At 38.3% G+C, this 22179-nt stretch overlaps 1 protein-coding gene across 1 annotated transcript in view; it reads right to left on the minus strand.

Moving 5' to 3' along the window:
• Positions 1-16998, minus strand: part of LOC128506874 (radixin) — a 49980-nt gene extending 32982 nt beyond the window's left edge. The window contains exons 1-2 of the mRNA XM_053477482.1: positions 16757-16998; positions 6467-6574 (exon numbers count right to left, since the gene is read on the minus strand). Coding sequence (XP_053333457.1) covers positions 6467-6478 — 12 coding nt within the window. The 5' untranslated portion in view covers positions 6479-6574; positions 16757-16998. The remainder of the gene's footprint in view (positions 1-6466; positions 6575-16756) is intronic.
• Between the last annotated feature and the right edge of the window lie 5181 nt (positions 16999-22179).

Genomic DNA, 22179 nt, shown 5'->3' on the forward strand with positions numbered 1-22179 from the left:
CAGGACAGTCGCAGTTTAGTTTAAAATTTCAGTGTTTGTGAAAGGGCCGCTTGATGCGAGTTAAGGAATGGAAAATGTTTGCTTCTTTTTTGCCGACCCTAGGCAATTCTATAGCTTTCGGTTTCTTTATTATCTACACAAGAGGACGGAATATGTTGCAAATGCTTTAAATTTTTAATACTTGGAGTTTTATTTTTGATACTTTATCAAAACTATGCCGAACACCATTAGAACCGTCTCCATTCATTGCAGGTTTTGGCGTTGACTCAAGTGGTGCATGCCTGAATGACACCCAGGCCAATATGTTAGCCTTTAGCTTCGTTCTCGCTAGGAGAATGATCCTGTTTAAGAGGAAGGAGCCGTCGTCACCAGTGGGTGCTCACTGGATTAAAGAGTTCTCGTGTTTTATTCATCTAGAAAAGAGTCGCTATTCCATAAAAGGAATCCACACAGGAATTTTAAGATGTCTGGCAACCATTTATGAGCCACTTATAGAAAATACAGATGCAGATAATTTGGACATGCAATGAAATTTCTTTTTCGGTTTATTTTTCTTATGCTTTTTTTATTAGAATATTATACTGTTTGATGTGTATGTTTATTTATATATTTTCTCATTTCCTTTTCTGCTGACTGGCTGTTTTCTTGTTGGGGGGGGGGGGGGGGTTCGATGGAGGGGGGGGGGGTTGGATGGAGGGGAAGGGGTGGTGGGGTAAACAAATAAATAATAAAATGTACCACGTATGTATGTGTATCTTGTTTAAACTTCCAATAAAAAGGGAAAAAAAATTCTAACACTTTCTTAGACCTTAATTAGCACACACACACACACACACACACACACCTGTAAGCCAGCGATCAGTCATCGATATCGGTTGATTCTGATTTCTGTAATTGGTTCCAAAAACCCCGATCAGAGCACTCCTAGAACTGAGCTTTGCCATGCTTAACCCTAAAATGATCCAAACTTTCATAAAAATTAAAGAAAACCCTTGGTGTTTATGCCATTACTTATTAAAAACCCTTTCGACGAGCTGTGACTGAACTCCAGAACACAGTCATTATGCCTCGCTTGAATTTGCATTTCAATGCCGAGTGTGAGCGCGTGCCTGTTTAATAGTTCCGACTAATAATCCTGCGTGACCTTTCCAGAAAACAGTGTCATAAATAAAGAGAGAGAGAGGAAGAATGAAAAGAATTCTATTGTGTTCACAAGTTCATATTTGCCTATTAACATATAAAAACATTTCCCACTAATACCACAACATGAACCGATCTTAGTTTAAAAACTAATCACCATGGTTTGTCTTTCCTGTGTTCTGCACTGCAGCTCTAATAGGAAACACTCGCTCGAGGAGAGCATTCATCTTAAAGCGTTCTGTTCACCAAACCATAAACCACACTGCAACATGCAGCACAAGTGTTTAACAGTTGTATAACTGCACACATCGGGTCAGCAGATGACGGAGGACAGCTGATGTTGCTGCTTTTCCTTAGAATAGACGAATGAATGTAGGTACAATGTGGACGGATGGATGTTTAGTCTGGTGCCGGCTGTGTGAAGTCGCCGGGTTGGACAGCAACAGTTAACGTTTCTGTGCGAGTATGTGTGAGGCAATTCATCGAGGCAGATAACCAAAAGAAATGTTATGACAAGATCAAACAGAAAAGTATGGGTGGAGCTAAAAACAATAAGAATGGTCCCGATTTGGAAGGCGAGCCAGCCATTTAAGATTTGGACTATTTACTAGATGATGAGCGCTCAAAGTGTACCATAACGTCGATGTAGATCTTGTAACTGTCCATTTAATCCCAGTGAAAAACTATTTCAGATTAACCACAGGATGTGAATGACTCATTCTGTTTTCACTACAATTAATCTCCTGGTACACCCGACCTAGTATACACTCACACACACTCATCACTGCAAGCCAACAAGCTGCCTCCTGATGTGATCAAACAAGCAAATGTACTGTAGGGCGATGCTCTTAAGTCATCCATCCCCACACCCCACACATCCTCTCTCCCAATTTGGTCAACTGCCTTTTGCCACCCACCACCCAGATCTCCATCATCACAACACCACTACCAAGTCCAACACATGCTTTTTCCAAGTCATGCCAGCTGGATAAAAAAAAAAGAAAAAGAAAAAAAGAGCTGTTCTGCTTTCTTCCACACACGATACACGTTAGTGTTGCTGTAGCTGCCAGGACGACGACTATCTAAGATCGCTCGTGTCCCAGAGAGCACTGCAATCTTTGCTATGGCATCGTCATACCTCTACAATGGCGATGTTTTTTTCCTCGGGGGAGTATTTTCGTTCCATTGCAGTTGAGAGACAGCTGGAAACGTTTTTGTTACAAAGTTCAGGGGTTGAATGAAAAATTTAGCGTTAAAATAAAAACAACTCCTGAATTGAGAAATAAGTATTTCTTAGAAAAGGAAGGTGGGCTCTAAATCTGCACAGCCTGCATTTTACATTTCTTAAAATACAATAAAAATGTAAACCAGGAACTTTAACAAGCAGCATGTTTGGTATTGAGAAATCGTGTCCCTCGAGTAATGCGACACTGTAATGCGACACCGAGCGTCCTTTGTAGAGTAGGTAAGGTAATGAGTGTGAATCAGATCTGGTTAAAAGCCAAACGGTAGGTGGGAAGTAACTATTTATGATTGTAGTAGACTCGGACTCTTTTTAACGCTCATAACTTTTCTCCCGGCTGGGAGGAACTCTGAACAGTTCATAGGAGGGCTTATGTGATGTGATGTAATGTGTTATTCTAGGACTTCCCGATACTCTCGATGTTGACGTCCTCCATGGAAGGAAGAAAACATAATATCCTGGGCAGGTCCAGGCACTTGCAGAAGTGCTTCCTTATCTGAATGGGACAGTGTTTAAATTAGTGATGCTATACATGAGGATCTGGCTGTGTGCATGCTGGCTTGTGAGCATACAGGAAGTAGAGGAACTGCAATGCCTTATTCATTAATGAGAAAGTGTTGACAGACCAGTAGATGATGACTTGCAGGAACAAGTTGCTCAGTTGCTCATTGTATTTATTCCTGCACTGATCATCTATAAAGGGCTGCAAAATAGCCAATGCCGAAACCCCAGCCACTGGATGCAGTACCGGGTCCAATCCCGGTAGTTTTGGGAGGGTTGCGTTATCAAGCGTAAAAACCTGTGCCAAGTTGTGTGCGGATCAGATGGTTCCGCTGCGACGAGCCCTCAACTTAAGCACCTGAAAGACAATGCTTATGACGTTGGTAATTGACTGCGCCAATGCATCCTAAGGTTTAGTGGTTTAGCTGCAGTACACACTGATGAGGGTCAAGTGTAGCTGGGGTCATGACTAGCTACTTGAAGCACATAATGAGAGTTCTTCTGCCCAGGTTTCTCTCTCTGTCCACTGCTTTGAAAGTAAGCATCTGGTGACCAGGGAGGAGCGGTGAGTCCTTACTTGCTGTCTGTTTGGATGCTTCAAGTCAAGTATCATGAATGTTGTGGAATCATTGGTGTGGCCAGGAAACCACCTCGACGTGTAATCAGCAAGCACCATGGTCACACAAGCTTTGGGTCATTGTTGGTGAATAGGTCAGGAGTTGGTTCCTTTTGATGGCATGGTCCTTTCTCTGTGGATTTTATGACCTGGTTAGAGTAGTCGGCTGACTGCAGGGTCATTGACTAGGCGGTAATGGCACAGAAGATCGCATCAACCTCAACACACTTGTTAACTGCTGGCGAAATGGTTAAAGCTCTGGGTTACTGATCAGAAGGCTAAGAGCTTCAATGAGGAATTCTTAAGCAAGGCCCTTAACCCTCTCTGGTCTTAATCATGGCTCAACCCGGGCTCTGAGCACAACCTTCTTAACAAGCTATGATGTGCAAAGAAAATAATTTCAGTGTGCCATGAAAGCATACGTGACAAACTCACAATGCAAGGCTCATCCTTGATATAAATTAGTAGTTACCTTACGGTCCTGATCGCTAATTCTTTTGTCACATGACTCCCACAGACGCTATAAAGTACAGTACACAGGAAACAGAATTGAATGGTTCTCAACGAGTCTTCAAGTCCTAATCATTCGTTCTTTTGTCACGTAACTCCCATAGACGTTATGCAGTGCAATAGATTCAATAGGTGAGAAGCTCATTCTTTTTATTATAATATGTCCTTAGCTGCATTGTAATATTTCCATTACTGGAGCTATAGCCAAAATTTGTGTATGCAGAAATGTTGGGGGTCTGCTTATAGAAAAAGTTCTGATCAAAAATACAAAATGACCTAAAAAAAGATTAGTTCATTTTGACAAAAGAGATTCAAAGAACTGAGTCACTAAGATAGTTCAACAATCAAAGAAGCAATCAGATTGGAATCTTATTGTACGATACTCTAAGTACCTTAATAGCTTAATACGCTGTAAATTATACTGTTGACGTCAACAGTTGGTTCAGTTTCGTATTGCAAACAAGACTTATAGAAGCAACTGTATAGCAGCATTTGCACACATTCCCCTTGTCCTGCCAGACAAACCGCATGTCAACGCAGAAGCCTCTTCTATCGGACCAGCAGAACGGAGATGTTGCAACAATGCTATGTCAGTCACAAGAAAACCACAACTCATTCATTAAATGCTGAGCGTTTGTCAAAAACCATGACGGAAGAATGAGCCTTTAGTCCGAGCACCTACTTACTCACCGTGTTCACTGTGTCGCAACCATCTCGAGCTTTATTTTTAGGTAAGGTTCATCAGAACGAATTGCACAACTTAGGAAATTGTTAAATGATCCAGATTTTATACGTAAAGCTGCATCTTTCACAATTACCCCAATTTAACCCTTTCATCAGTGCGGGTTCAACATTAACACAATAAACTGTTGCGAAACACGTCAACCTCAGAAATTTCCTCAGAACCTCAGATCTCAATCTGGTCAAGCATCCATGGGATGTTGTGGACAAACAAGTTAGACACCACAGGACACATTCTACGGTCTTGCTGAGTCATGCCCGTACCCCTGCCATTCTAGGTGCTGGAGCTGTTCTGGCGGCATTAGGAGAACTTAAAACCCTTAGTTGGATTTATGGTTATGGCTAATCGGTGAGAATTTGGAAAGGTTGAGGACAGTGATTTCAGAAAATGGAGAAAAATGGGACAAGGAAGAAAGTATTTGGACCACAACATTACTGTGAATTCTTCTTCTTAGTGTTTACTGGCAGTTTGCTGATAAAGGGTAACCTTTCTGCAAAACCATGAGTGATCTTGTGATCAAATAAACCATAAAGCAAATGAGCAATCCTGACATTCACTCAATAGGTCTTTTAAGTTTACCCGTTATTCTTATACTGGTGAAAAAATGTTCCCGCTTCGCCTTATCGTCAAGTACAAGAGGTTATCAATCAGACATTAAAGCACTAACACAGAGTTATCAGTAGTGGTCAATATTAGCTTAAAGTGTTTATCTGTATAAGCAAGCTAGTTATCTTGATTACATTTTATAGCCACCCTGGCAATTGTTAGCTCAGGCCATCAACGGCATGAACGCTACACGGAGCGTTAATTTTTTATTTTTTTTTCTTTCTTCCCCCACCCCTGTTAACGCTTGCTCCCGTTTAGTTAAATCAAGGATCCACAACCTCCATGGGAAGCTAAAAATAACACTCCGGCTCAGATTGTCCTCATGTGACTGTGACCAAGAAGCGCAAGTCTCACAGAGGAATGTGAAATGTGAGAACACCTTTTGTTGCGGTAACAGTTGAGTCAGGACCAAGTGTGCTTGAATCATCAGAATGTTGAGATGAGTGTGCATGTGGTTTTAGTAGGTAACAGAAATGCTACCAAGGGCTGGAATGCTTTACGGTCTGAAAGAAAGCTTAAACTCTTGCACAGGTCCCCACACTGACAGCACATTATGAAGCTGTTAGAATATTGAATGCTATATACCACAAGTACTTCAGTACTACTACAGTACATCTAGAAAACCAATCATTTAAACTACACAGAATACATGAATAGGACATAAAGACATTAAAATACAGCAGAAAAAAAAAGGAAAAAGATGGAAAGTTTTTGTCTATGCAGTAAATCTTTGGTTTGATCTTTCCAACATCTGGGTTCATTTACCCGTAAGAATAATGATACGTACTAATTCAAATTCATAAATCTGCCCAACATCATCAGCCGAAACGTTTCGGCAAAAACTCCTTCTCGCAGAATGATCCTTCCTCAATCTAACTAACCAGCATGAACAATAAGCAAACTCTCTTATTTCCAGTCATAAAATACACATCAAAATCAACCCTAATTTTGAAATTGTGAGCCAAACAATACATTTAACAATAAAATACAGTCCTACTAACCCAACAGCCAACTTTCCCTATAATGTCCTCCTTAAAATGTAGACATTTCTCTTTCTCTCTCTTCCTTTTCCCGATAGTTGTGGGCATTTTTTCTTTTTTACGCTTACCGGTTTCGGCATCTTCACCTCCTCCCTTGCCGCTTATCCAGGGGGGAAAAAAAAATGGGAAAACTCGTCCTCCGTTACAGGACGATCCAAATCCTTTTGGCGCAGGCTCTGGAAGAGAAAAAGCAAAAATAAGTCATATTACTTTTCTGCTGAAGACAAGAACAATGTTAAATAGTTAGTAAACTCTACTAATCATTGCGCAAGTTTCCTCAGAGATGTCTTTTTTACAATCACTCGATAAAAACGCACAAAAAGCCTTACAGGGCAGATGTTTCAACCCCCGTTCTCATGTTACTGCCTGCATAAAGATTTACATTTGTCCTGCGTTCGTCCTCCAACCTCACAGAAACATGGTATGCAGACTGGATGTAAAAGGGTGTGTGCATGTGAGATACGCCACATGTTGGACTGGCATTCCATCCGGGGTGTGATCGCCTTGAGAAATTCATCTGATCCAAAATGATCATGACCAGGATAAAGCTTTTAATAAATCTGAATGAATAAATGCGTTTGCGTCTAATTTTCACGTAAAAATTAGTTCCATGGAATCGGTAAAAAAGAAAGCCACATGAAAGAGACAGGGATCAGTCTTTATTATCGAGATTATAAATAACAGTATGGAAGTTGTGACGGCTTGAGCAACATATCAATTTTGTTGTCTCTAGACGATAATCCATCGTCATGATATCTAATGATGTTTTCTCTGAACTAAGCTTCTGTTAGAACCAACAGAAAAGGCGAGATCAGAAATCTTTAATGAGATCGGACACAAATTAGTTACTTTACTGATTAATGGATTAAGTAAACGTCAGAGCAGAGGCAATGCTGCACACGTAGCTACAAGTTGTACAGCCGACCTCTCTGAATCATCTAAACAAAATCATCAGTGGTCCTCACAGACTGGTACCGGGCCGCACAGGAAAAATTTAAGAAATATATTCTGTATTTAATTTCCATTTTAGTGACTATTGTCATGTATTGTATGTTTGAGACAACTGACGTTCTGGATTAAAATCGACGAGTGCGTGATGTGTGGAAAATCGCCTTTCATTAAATTTATCCGTGAGGCAAAAAAGGTTGGAGATCATGGATCTAAAACAATGTCAAGCTGCTATTAAATGATACTGCAATAGAATGATCCATCATCCAGTAAAATAAAATAAAGTATATAAATCTGTGTGTCCATATGTGACATAAACATCCTATATCCCTGCATAAACTCACTGGGACAGCTGATATCTGATGTCTAACAAAAACAAACGATGTATGAAATATATTAATGCAGACCTCAAGAAGAAGAGGGGAAAAAAAAAAAAAACGTTCATGTCTAGACAGGTCTTAAAAAAAAAAAAAAAAAAAAAAAAAACAGGGCCCTGGAATACAGATAATCGTCTTTCCCTCCCTTCTTACTACTTTTCCCTCACAAGTTCGGTTTAATTTCGACATTAAAAGGTGTCCTGCTCCTGATGTTACACCTGAAAACTAACATTTTTATCACAAGTTTCACACATAGTAGGTAACACTGGCTAGCTATTATCATCTGACGTTTGCGGAGACACGTGTATTTGATACAACTAAAGTTTTCTATATTTTTATAACTACATTTTTTTTCTTATTTTCTATAGCTATATTTTCTGCAGCTAAAGTTTTCTATATTTTCTCTCTTTATTTATAGATTATAGATTTATTTATATCTTTTATATTACAGTATAATTTATTTTTTTATCAAGAATCTATTATTGATAATCACTTCACTGCATATCGTACTGTGTATGTGACAAATAAAAATTTGAATGAATTATTCTACTATAAATGTAATAACTGATATTTGTTTTGTTGCAGACGAACTGATTAACAGATTTTCATGACTATGAATATGGCTGCTGTGGGAAAGTTAATCTCAGGAGAAAAAAGAAAAGAAAAAAAAGAAAAAAAAAAAAACTCAAGCTAGTATTGAGAATACATGATGTCCAATTAAATTAGCTCAATCTTTGGTCATGTGTTAAACTACAGAGTTATTGGTCTAGTATTGTTATTTTTGATGTTGAACTAGTTGGTTGGGTACCGAAAACCTATATAACCGGTATATACCGGACCGAAACAGAACGCAAATTCCGGTGCCTCATTTCGGTGCCACTTAAATGCCTGAACTGTCGATTTAAATATTTGTTCTCTTTATATATTTTTGTATATTAAATTAAAAAAATTAAAAGCACGAATCATCAGGAAATAGACCATCCGAGATGCGCGTGAATGCAGCAACTAACGTTACACTCACTTTGACGGCAGCAGGCGGTCTACCGCTATCTTAGCTTGTTAAATTAAACTTTCGTTAAAATGCCTAAAACAAAACGGTCAAAATTGTGGCTATATTTCGCAAGAAAGGATTCCGACACCGCAACGTGCAGCAAATGTTTTACAGCAGTTACGTGTAAAGGGGGAAACATGTAAAATCTAATGAAACATTTGAGGGTACATAGAATAGACTTAAAAGCAGAGAGATGTACCGTGTTTGACAGCCTGCTGACAGCAGCTGGCATTATCTGTGTGGGTGAACCCCAGCCCTAGTCATACCAACCGTAACAAAAAGAAGTCCACCGATTATGGTGACAACAGCGTTTCCACAGGTTAGTAGTAGGCTAATGTAATGTTAATTACAAAACGCAAATTTTGCATTCATGCTAACAAATGGTAAAACGATTACATTAGTATTTGTAAAATACTAATGTAACATGGATTCTGTTTATAATTATGACTTTTCAGTTAGTACTAGTAGTACTACAACAGTGACCCATTTACCACAGCAAAGAAGGCTACGCATGTCCTGTGCAGGGCATGCAGTAAGTCAGGAAATGTGTCGTATTTTGCCAGAAAAGGCAAATATGGTGAAATTTCTGAAAAAAAATTGCAAAAAATTTAAGCAGTTTAGTTATTGTAGTTGGGTTAGGTGGCTTATGTTTTGTTGTTTTTTTGTATTTCCTTATATATTCATATATTCTTTAAACTTTTAATATATTGTTAAATTTTAAGCATTAAATTTTTTGTTAAAAAATATATATTCTTGAGTCATCCACCAAAATTTTGTGGCTTTTGTAAAGTATCGGGCACCGTTTTGGCACCGGTATCGTTTTAAAAGTATCGATTTGGCACTAGTATCAAAAAAAAAAAAAAAAAAAAAAAAAAAACACGATACCCAACCCTAGTTGCACTTAAGTTGTGGCGCAATTTTGTAATGGACTACATTACTAATGGACACATTTTTTGTATGTGACATTTTCCTACGAATGCCTTATTCATGATCTGGGAGCCTTATTTAAAATTAATTGGCCCTTTATTGTCTATATTATTCTTGTTTGTTTACATATATATTTACAACTGTTACATATATATTTCAACTGTTGTTTTTCTGTTTGTTTGTTTTTAAATAAATATATTGTTAAAAAAAGGAAAAAAAAAAAAAAGAATGATGCATGCATGTACATGCATCTCTCGATTCATGCGTTCTTCGTTTCCTTCCTCGCTGTTTGCACAAACATCTCACCTTCCTGCTGCAAAGGATGAGCTCCTCTATATTGCAAGATATTTGAACTGCCAAAAAAAAAAAAAAAAACTGCTGTGTCATTAACATCTTCAGTCCACCTAAACTTTTCTAGTACTTCCTTTGTGAATCCTATCTACAGAATGCCTGGTATGTTACAGCATATTCACACTTTTGTAGTTGTTAAAATCCCACAATCCACACAAGCCACAGTCTCCTCTGGTTTGTTCATTAGTGATCAGAGATTTTTGTCATGTTGATTTGTTTATTAGAGAAAAAAAAATGAAGGGGGAAAGGATGTGGGATTTTTCCAGCTGACAGTAGAAAGTATGTAATGTACTTGCTGAAAAGTGAAAATAAAAATAATAAGCAGACTTTCAATGATGACACGGGCGTTGAACTCAACACTTGCAAAAAAATTTTTAGGGTATGTGGGGGAAAAAAAATCAAACAAACAATCTAAACATGTCAATGAGTTAAAAAGCATTGAAACTTTGACATGTGCGTTCTGGTCAAGATTCAGGCATTTAAATTAGGGTTGTACGATTTGATAAAATAAATAAATTCACATTGTGATTATTTTGTCACATATTGCAATTTAAACTGCAGTATGTAACGGATAAAGAGACTATTTAGTTATCAGAGTTATTTGGGTAGGCTAAAAGCAAATACTGGCTCTAGAAGTAGTTGTATAAGAACTTATACATTTCACTTATTTTTATTAATTACTGAAATCCCTCAACAACATGGGCACTTTCGCTAGTAACGTGATTTTCTTATCTGGCATTTCCTCGTTCGGCAGGACGCCTGCAAAATTTCATGCGAATTATGCTCATTTTCAAAAAGCACCAAATTAGCCTTTCCTTCACACACACACTAAACAAAAACACTGCAGTGTCCATCCAATTAAAGCGATAAAAGTGACGTATGTGTGTATTCTGGGTTGATGCCAATACAGTAGTAGGAGCCCAGACAACACCAGTTTACCACCATTAAATCCTTTTTTTTACGACAGTTTGACTGAAAATCAATTAAAAGGCACTAAACATCTTAAAAAGACATTACCTGAATGTTTTTTCTCGTCACGCTTTAAGTAAACCGCTGGTGCTTGGGGGATTCCTACTGGCTAACCCTGTTTATCACCATACTTACAGGTAAGCCAATAAAATTTGTTTAAACAAATTAAACAGCACGTACGTACATACCATGTTATCGGATTATCACTGTATTTATGACGTGCTATAATAATGCTAAAGCTGCGGTGTGTGTGTGTGTGTTATAAAAAAAATAAACATGCAGGAGTGCCAGCTGCATCACTGCAAGGCAAACACATTTGCAGTGAAGTGTCACTAAATGTGAAAGGGAAGTCCAAAAATTATAGCGCTCATCTTGAGATGAGATTCCATGGAACTCAACATTTTCAGCTGAAAGTCCAGCCAACACCGACATGGGAAAATTCTCCCTTATCGGCGGTTCTTCTTCTTAAGTGTTTTGTAACCACCCAGAACACATCTGCTTATGGGATGTGTTCACTGAGTCTCTGAAACGTGATTTAATACACTTCTCACAGAGAAATGAGAAATAGCCTGATCTTCTTCAGAATTCCCCAACACTACACCCGATCACGTTATTATCGTGTAATGTAATGTTCATTTCAATATGACGGTTACGCATGCACCAGCTAAAAATACACACTTCAAAACCACATGAGGCATTGTGAATATTAATAAGACTGAGGGCAGCCATTTTCATTCATTTTAATGAGAAAAAAAAACCCATATCAAAATGCTTGTTTCTCATCATCGCTATTGGTAAGCTAAGAAATATTTTTACACCTACACACAAACATTCACAAGCAGTAATCAGTATAATCAGTAATTATACAAAGCCTACAAAAAAAAGAAAAAAAAATTAATTTTTTTTTAGATTTCATCAAGGTATGTGCTAATCTGATAATCAGTTAACAAAAAAAAATATTTTAAAAATGACGCAGTTACAGAAAAATAATCAACAACGTCATGGTGTGATGTAATCTGACGCTTAACAATTTAGATATTAAGATAGAGGAAGGTCTGTAGAGCGAGTTACAGTAAATGAGAAAATGAGATGTGAACAACACTTCTAGTCCTGATCCACACTAAAACCTGTGTTCAGTCATCCATAGAGTTTATACAATCTCTAAAAATAAAAAACAACACACACTAAAGTGAGTCTAGTCCATTTTGAGTCATGGTGTGATCTGACTTCTGTCCTTTGGTGTAGTGATGCAAGTAAAGAGACATGCCCGTTTACTCAACATTCTGCTTAGGGATTCACCTGAGATGAAAATAACTTGTGTACATCATCTCTTATCTTTCAGTACTGCAATAAATCATATCGTAGCATACAACAGGCATCACTAGTCTTTTTAAACGCTGACCACCTCCTCAGGAAAAAGTGACGAGCAGAATGAAAATTAAAATGCCTTTATATAGTAGGTAGTAACTCCCTGATTAAAACCAAGAAAGAAAAAAATTATCAAGATACGTACTAATGCTGTGATACTTATGTATAGCTTTGTGCAAACTTATTTTTTTTTAAGTCTTAAGTATTATTTAGACAGGATTTTTACAAATTGCAAACATGTGCAATATTGTGTGTTATCAGAGGACGTGCGTAGTTAATATGATTTATTCATATAAATTGCAAAGTCTTTGAAGTCTTTTTTTGTACACATTTTTATATAAAATGATTGTTGTGACCTGGTTGTAGGCCGTGTCGTAAATCAACATGTATGTAGTGTTTGCCAAAGATGCACTGCTTGCAATTTTTCTTTGCCCATCCTGATATCTGATTGTTTTGAAACTCTGGCAATTCCCATTTTTTTAAGGACTATGACTAAACAGCAGAGATAAAACATTTCTGCAACTTTTTTTTAACTAAAAATTCCATTATTTGTTTAAAAAAAAAAAAACACTGAATATTAAATAAAATTTTCTCCAAAACTGCATAAGATTACACAACTTTCTTTAAATTCTCTGTGTAGTAAATCTGAACTATTACTGAGGTAAGAAGAAAGTAAAATTTGTACTAAATCCACTGTAACTTTGAAACATATCATGATTTAGTGCAGTGGGACTGCAGATGCTTTATATGAGTCTCAGCTGAGCTTTGGAATGCACTTCTGCACAGAACGACCATTGTGGAATTTGGCCTCATTGTACTCCTGTTCATGGTGACAAACGCCACGAGCAGTGTGCAGAGCAAGAACATTTATAATGGCCAAGACCAATGATAACATACTCACATAAAAAAGTACAAATAAAGTCCAACTGAAAATAACCGTTAACACCGATGGCTATCACAGGCTTCCTCAGAGGTATGAAACGCCAGCTGATCATATCTTTCTGAACTGTTGCTCACGCACCTTTAGGGGTCATGAGGTAAACCACTCGGAGGATATCGCTTTTAGCCAGAAATGCATTAACTGCAGCACAATGACTGATAATTCAATCAAAACCGTGACATTGTCCCTGTCCGTCATGGTGCATGATTGGACGCTTACCTCACCAAAGTAAAAACACCAAGATTTTAACTGATTGAGAATTTATTGACCAATAAGGTTTGTTTTGCATAATATTTCTCAGATGCTTAGTGATTTACACACACCAAGACATCACAGTTCACGTGACACACCCTAACGGACGTTGTATTTTTAATGGCCAAGTCTTGGGTCTGTTTGTTTAATCTATTTGTGCTACAATCATTTGTCTTAATAACTAATGTCTTAATGACTAATTTCTGCCCAGCTTTTCTCGTTATAATTATTTATGTTAACCTTAAACTAACAATATAATTATAATAAACTAAAGTTTGACTAAAAATGACTTTTAATCTCTTAACTCTTAACAATTTGTGATTAATCACTTAATAATTTTTAACTTCTGATTAAGAATAAAAATGTGCAATGCTACTTCACTGCACATAAAAAAAAATCAAAAACATCTATTTGCCATTTACACGTTTATTCTCGTCACCTGATCAGGTTCCTTACTTCTTTTGAGTTTGGCCCAAAAAATTTTTAAACCTTCCTCTAAATCAATCAGGTCACACCCTACTGCTTCTCCCTGCACAGGGGACGTGGACAGCACTGAAAACACACTGGCTTCGTAATCTGTTGCTGTTGTAACAACATTACTGCTGCCTCAGCTGCCACTTCCAGCGTGTTCCCTGCTTTATCATTTACATTGGCGTTATCAGAAGCAGCATTCGTGATTGCAATAATTTAATTCAAAATACACAATGTTTGACAGCACTATTGCCAACTTTCAGTACTGTTCCAACACTCACCAGGTCTTTATTACTGACACTGACAAATGGCTGACAGCAGATTAAAGGCCATTACATGTCTAATCATATTAATGGCTAAATGTTAAACAATGATTAAAATATTGATTTAGATACAACTATTTGTTTAACACGAGCATTGTGTATAGCGTTTCTGAAAGGAGTTACTCCCTGGGATTATTTTAACGTTTAAGGGATGAATCGTAGCCGACAAAATTTAAATCAAACAGAAATATATTTTCTTTATGTCTGGATTATGGTTATTTTGTACCTTTTACAGTCAAATAATTTGTGCCATTTTCAAGTATTGTGTCAAAACATAAAAAAAAATATTTTTAAAAGCGTTCTCACATTATCCATGATTGATTCGGCACACTTGCACTCAGTATGTCAGTATACGTACACCTACTTGGTTTGAGAGCTCAGTGGTTAAGGCATTGGACTACTGACCGCAAGGTCCCAGGTTTAAACCCCAGTACCACCAAGCTGACACTGGTACTTGCCTTAACTGCTCAGATGTATAATCGAATAACCATAAGTCGCTCTGGATGCAAATGCAGTAAATGTAATGTAAAGGAGATTGACAGGCATGTGCTGTAAGCATGTGCGTTCTCAGGTACAGTTGCGTACATATTAGATTAGATTACATTTGTGCCCGAGTGCTATGCACCTTTTCCATCAGACTCAGGAATGGAATGAGTGTGTTCACACTAACCAATATGAACCAGTTCTCTGAAATTATCCCTGGCCCTAATGCGAAAATTGCTATGAAATTGCTATTACTGTTCCTGTCAAAGTGTCGCCACAGCGTACCATCCAATTCACACACAACTTTGACACAGGTTTTTACGCCGGATGTCCTTCCTGACACATCCCGTTGGATTTACGTTGGACATTGGGCGGAACTTCTGCATGGCAGGCTAGAAACCTTCCACTGAACCACTAATGACCTTATAAGCCAAATACATATTTAAATACATTTTTGCACCATATTATTTTATATTTATCTTGAGAGCATAAAATAAAAATATACAACACTGCAGTGTTGTAGATCAACGTAGATCAATGTTTGTAGAGCCGTGGTCCGTTCGTATCTGTGAAAACTCGTAACTCAAATGTTTTTAAGTCTGGGACTTAGTGCGCTCTATTTCTGCAATGCTAAAACAAATCAGAAATATCCACAGGATGTATTGAGAAAGTAGCGCAAACTGATGCATCTATAAATTTCTGCTACTGGTAGGAATTTCTGGCAAGGTAAGGAAAAAATGATAGAATGCCGGTCCCAAGCTTGGGTGAAATGGTTGGGTTGTGTTAAGAAGGGCGTAAAACCTGCACAAGCAAAAGTCCAACAACATCCCAGCTAACATTGGATATTTAATGACCTCTGACGCGTCCCGTCGTGGTTGGAAAACAGTCCCAAAACAAAAGTTGAACGGACTTGTTTGACGTTATCGTAATCACGTCATCAATAGTCCAAATGTTTCGCTTGGAGGATATATATATATTGAGAAACACACAAAATTTTAAAGTAACAGCAACCCCAGACAACTGTAGACATGTACAAACGTATATGAATGCATTTTTAATGCCTTAATTGGTAAAAGTTTTGGTGTTTACGCAGACTAGGTAGCATCAAAATATCGTAGTTAGCGTACCGTGAAAAGTATCGCGATATGAGATTTAGCTCTGTACCGCACGCGCCTGTAGACATGGTTTTAAAAAAAACAACATAATGGTGTAAAACTAACCACAGTTAAATTCACCGCTACAAATGCGACCAGTGCAACCTTAAACGAACTGCGGGCCTCTCTGCGCTTTCCTTATAGACACAAATACCCAAGACTTTATATTAAATATATATATATATATATATATATATATATATATATATATATATAAACAGGGTTTGTTTACATTGCTAACCTCGGGAGGCCTTTAAGCTGAATTAGCCTGTAGTTAATCCGTGTATCTAGGCGACGCGGCCAGGCTTCCTGGGAGCACAAAGTTGTGACAGCAGTCATTCTGCCATATGGAGAGAGAATCCTCCTGCTGAAACTTTACCTTCACTTATAATCCGCTTAGCAGTGCGAAATTTACTGAGACAGGGAGTCTGTCTGATTAGAACTGTTTCGAGATTGTTTGAAGTTTAAAACAGCGCAAAAAAATAAACAAGACGCAAACTCTTTCTTTACCTCTTTAATCTCGGGGCGGATGTTAAACCGCTACACGCTATTACACAAACACTTAACTGTCCCTGGTGTCAAACTCAAAACTCTTGCCCTGCCTATACAAAACAACGGTTTATTATTTTACGACACGTCGCGTTGTAAAAACGTGAACAGTACATGTTAAACACTTTGCTAAACCGTGCACAAGCCGATTAACAGGAGAAAAAAAAAGAAAAAATAATAACCCGAACAACTCACCTCGACTGAAGCACCGCGTCTTCCTAGAGCAAAAAAAGAAAAAAACTCCAGAAATCCTTTAAAAACGATGCAGAGGGGCTAAAAAATATCCCGAACTGCTTTTTAAGAGTCCCTGTATCCCGTTGGCACGCTAATTCATACAGAGGAGGGATAGAGCACTAAGGTTTAGGCTGTAAATACCCAGCGCACTGAGACGGGGAGAGAGAGGGGGAGAGAGAGAGACAGAGCGCGGCGGAGGCCCGTCAATATGGCCGGCGTGAGCGAGCACGGGGCGTGGCTCAGTCCCATCAGAGAGAGAGAGAGAGAGAGGCGGGAAAAGAGGAAGGGGCGCCTCCTCATGTTAATACTTCATAACTGTGTCGCAGCAGCTATAAAATAGGTACTGTACACTTCTCGGGTTTTTTTGGGGGGAAAGTCTAAAATGCACAGAATATTTATACCAAAACATAGAACATAGCTGCCCCCCCCCCCCCCCAAGCTCAAATGTTTAGCCTTTATTCTCACATATAAATTATTGCACAGTGAAATTCTTAATTTTTTTATTTTTTGAATATCACAGCTTCTTGTTATTAGGCTGGGGATATTAAACAGCAGACACACCACCCTAGCATTTAGGGCCCAAGCACTATGACATTATAATATGAGAAGGGCCTTCTTGTTCTTCCAGCATCCAGGGCTTTAATAACAGCTCTAAACATGCTCAAAAAGTCAGGAAGACAATTTTGGAATCTCAAGACCTAAGACTTTAAAAATATGATGAAAAGTGGCTAATAACGTCCTTAGTTGTATGAAAGCTAGTGACAGAGGACCGTCTGTGACACGCCCACAGTGTGAGCTACATCATTTAGTTTTTGGGCTGAAGCACTATGACATCAGCACGAAGGGCTCTCTTGTTCTTCCTACATCCAGGGCGTTTTGGACATCTGATAATGAGGATGCGAAATTGTGAAGGGGTTTTTCATATCTCAGACGGTTCAGCACAGTTGCGTTAATTGGCTCTGTTGAGTGAAACACATAGCCATGCCTATGTTGAGGAAAAACAGGTATATTAATTATTCTTATTCATCAAAAAAGCACCAGGGTCTGGATCGAACTGGCACTCAATTCAGATCTGGACCGGACTGATGCCTGATATAGGATGTCATTGTACACTGTATTACAATTCCCCTTCATCCAAACCCGTTTTTGCATGACCATGCTCCTGTGCACAAAGCATAACCTTAAAGATATGTTTTGCCTAAGCAGGTGACTCTTCAATACCTTAAAGAGTGTTCTGCGACCGCACCAAGCTCGGACCTCAACCCCACTGAACCGCTGCACCCCAGTCCTTTTTGGTAAAAATCAGGGCCTGATCTCGGTAATACTCCTGTGGATTAGTGAGCACAAATCTCCACATCCATGCTTCAAACTTTGGTGGAAAGCCTTCACAGAAGAGTGGAGGTATTTATAATGGCAAAGTGGGACTACAACTGCAATGATATATATACATATAATGTAATTTACCAGCTGCAACAGTACTAGGCTACAATTAACAGGTATCAGCAATATAGATGAATTCATTTAGATTAGCGTGAACTAACGACTTTATGGGTGGTATAAAGACACAAGACGGGCTGATTTCTTTCTAGCCCAGACTGTGGAAGTATGCATGCAGCATATCAGTTCCAGCTGTGTTAGGTGAGTACACAGATGGAAACACTTCCTACATATGAGCTCCATTTGGGTTGCAATATTTTCAGCCCACCTTGCTGGCACATGCATCACCAGGGAATGAGAGGGTGTGTGTTAAATACAGTCACAGATGTAACAAACATCCAGGAGGTGGATTGTTTATTCTTTGTTTTGACTTCAATAAAATGCTTTTAAAAGGAAAATAATATGAGGCAAAGCATACCTTTTGTTAAAGTACAAACTATGCATGATGACAAGTGACAGAACGGAACAAAATGGATACAGAGTAAAATTTCTATCACATTGGAGCTTATTCAGAGGTAACACATCAAAGTCAGTAGAACATTACTGATCTGAAAGACTGTGTAAATGTACAAATACAATCTATAACGGAATAAACTGCTGCCTGTGGCTAGAAAATGCATTTGTAATTGGCTAAAAGCAACAACCGTTATTTAGTGGTATTATACAGAACTATTGAGTTTAATGTTCTTATTAAAACCCTAATAGAAACCCTATAAAGAGCATTTTTCTTTTAAAACTATATAAGCACAGATGGAATGTAAGCATTTTTCAAACAACATTAAGTGTGTTAGTAGGGCATTGGGTCAGCACAAGCCAATTGGAACATCTTTAGCGTATCATCCATACCATTAACATTGATTATCAATTATATACCAGTGGTAACTGGTGATGAGATCATAGGCATCCAAGAATTATTTATACTTTTGGGGAACACTGGCTAGCCTGTCTGGTCCGATTCCACAGAAATGCCAATGCAGCAGAAATTGCTAATGAAACTTTAATGCTGGTTATAATAGAAAGGTATCAGGACACCCAGTGCATCACAGATTACTGTCTATGAGTCTTAGCAGGCAAAGGGTTCAAGGTTGTTGATCCGGCCTCCGAAATTCCCCAGATTTCAATCTGATCAAGAATCCATGAAATGTGCTGGACAAATAGTCTAATTCATGGAGGCCCCACCTTGCAACCTACAGGATCTGCTGCTAATGTCCTGCTGCCAGATACAATAGCACACCTTTACAGTTTAGAGTTCTTGTGGAGTCATGCCTCGAGGTGTCATAGGCGTTATGTTGGCACAAGGGAAATCTACACAATATTAGGTTGAAGGTTCAAGGGAATCAAGCCTGGCCGGGAATCAAACCCGGACCCTGGAGGTACATTGGTGTATATATATATGTATAAATTCTGATTAATTTTGTATAACAGCAGCTCTAATGGCGGCAAGGCAAATTACAATTTTGTATTTATGTGTGTATTCTAATATCATATAATATTATATCATCATGTGAATACGAATAGTTTATACAGTATGGAGATGATATTGTGAATTTTTTTTTATTTAGTATCTTTGAAAGAAGGTAAAGGTAAAGCTGTAACTTAAACTTTGTGACACGTTTTTAGGGTGGAGGAGTTTACACCTTGTGGTTTTTTCAGTAACATGTTGCGTTTTTTTTTTGGTTTTTTTTATCTTGCAAGGCTGACAATTGAACAATGGTTTATAAGGTGTTACATTATAAGTGATAACAGAAACTAACAAGTTTCAGGAACATTCTGTAACAATTATTGTACTTATAAACTGACACAAAGCACCATGTTTTGATCGGTCTTTGATTAAATGCAATCATTGTCAAATGATATGGTATGATGGGAATAAAACACATCTGACCTTTCAGGTGGTAATGCATCACACAACCCAGTGAATGATTAATGATGGCACTCCCAGTCATGTTTTATTTCTCACCTAGGTCTATATTTGGCCTGGTGGCTTAGTTTTAGCACTGTTGCCTTGCACCTCCAGTGTTGGGGTTCGATTCCTGCCTGCTTGTGTGCATGGAGTTTGCATGTTCTACTCATGCTTGCTGGGATCCCTTTGGGTACTCCGGTTTCCTCCTACAATCCAAAGACATGCAGATTGGGCTGATTTGTGTTCCCAAATTGCTTGTAGTGTGTGAATGAGCGTGTAAGTGTTGACCAGAGGTCCCACCACGATCATAAAATGGTAATCACTATTGGCCTCCACTGTCCATAGTCGAACTACAGAGGCTCCTAGATGGGTGGATGGATAGATGGAGGCCTATATTTAGGCCCATTATCAGTACCTATTAATAGAACTATATAGGCTATAGGGAATCTAGAAGAAAACAACAAATATGGATTTTCCAAATGACCCTCACCTAGTTTAACTTTTAATGGTTATGATGTAAAAAATAACCATTTAGATCAACGAAATACCTGGGCTTCAATAAGAAAGGCACTATGAACGGGTTTAGATTATAGTCAATCAATCTTAAATATTTAAATCTGAGATTATAATAAAGCAAGTTACTATATGGTCAAGGCGGCGTGGTGGATTAGTGCTTAGCACTGTCACCTTGCACCCCCAGACTCGGGTTCGATTCCCTAATTCCCCATGCTTGGTGGGTTTCCTCCGGGTACTCCGGTTTCATCCACAGTCTGAGTTAGGCCAATTGGTGTTCCCAAATTGCCTGTAGTGTGTGAATGAGTGTGTGTGCACTGTGGTGGATTGGCACCCTGTCCAGGGTGTACCCCACCTCGTGCCCTGGGATAGGCTCCAGGCCCCCCAGCGACCCTGTATATAAAGTAAAGCAATATAGACGATGAGACCATACGAAGATGGTCACTTTTAAGACATACTGAATCACATCTCAAATTCAAATAAAACAAACAAAAAAACAAACAAACAAACATGAAGACAGGAGTGTAAAAATAAAAATACACTATAAGTCTATAAAAGGCCTTGCTTTTAGCTGAAACACTCTTTCTGTATGCTTGAGCAGTTGTGTGAATTGAGATTTCACACATTGCATCAAATTAACAGACAAATATCCGTTAAATTAAACCTTCTGAACTTGCATTCAGTTTTTGTCGTTGTTTGTTTTTGTGCTGCCGCTTAAAGAATTAACGTAAATGTATTTTTTATGTAACAGCGACACCATGTGGCCAGACCAGAAACTTCATTTGTAAACTTGCTGAAATCAGCCGTCGTTAAAAATGGCGGCAAGTTGCAAAACCTGAGGTGATATTTTTGACACTCCTGCGGCCATCGATCAACCTCACTGGCTCTTTTATATCGTCTGGGGTTAAAACACACAAGCAAAACAGTGTTTTAATCAACATTGTGGTCATTTTCACAAAGTCTTTTATATCAGGTCCTGGATTTAATATCCTGCTGAATCCTGGGGATGGATGAATAAATCCTGGGATGGAGCCTAAACCTATTTTTTATGAAATCAGCCCAATAAATGTATGATGAAATGAACACATTGCTATTTTGCACATAATAGAGAAACCTTGGTGGATAAAATGGAAGGGAATTGCATATGGAACACCAAATGGTGTTTGGTGTAAAAACCGTGCCGAATTGATATTTAATAAATTGATCATTGATATTTTATAAATGAACTGCTGTGGTGTTTAGAGTTTGTGGAAGTGTGTGGAAGTGCCGGATAAAAGCAGACAATGAGTTCAAGATCAAAGCCAGAAATCGGACGCAACATAGTGGATGCCAACTGCATGTAAATACCAAGAAGACACGAGACACAGAGAAAGGAAAGACAAGTTCATGGACGGAAACAGTTAAAAAAAATTTATAAGGCTGGACTGGAAAATTGGCTTTAAGGCTGGGAAGATAAGGGAGAATGAGACCTACAGTTGGTGGTAATGGTGGCATGGTGGCTTAGTGGTAAGTTCTGTACTGTTGCCTTGCA

Source organism: Clarias gariepinus, chromosome 18 (genome assembly GCF_024256425.1).
Source record: "Clarias gariepinus isolate MV-2021 ecotype Netherlands chromosome 18, CGAR_prim_01v2, whole genome shotgun sequence".
In the NCBI taxonomy this organism is placed as follows: Eukaryota; Metazoa; Chordata; class Actinopteri; order Siluriformes; family Clariidae; genus Clarias; species Clarias gariepinus.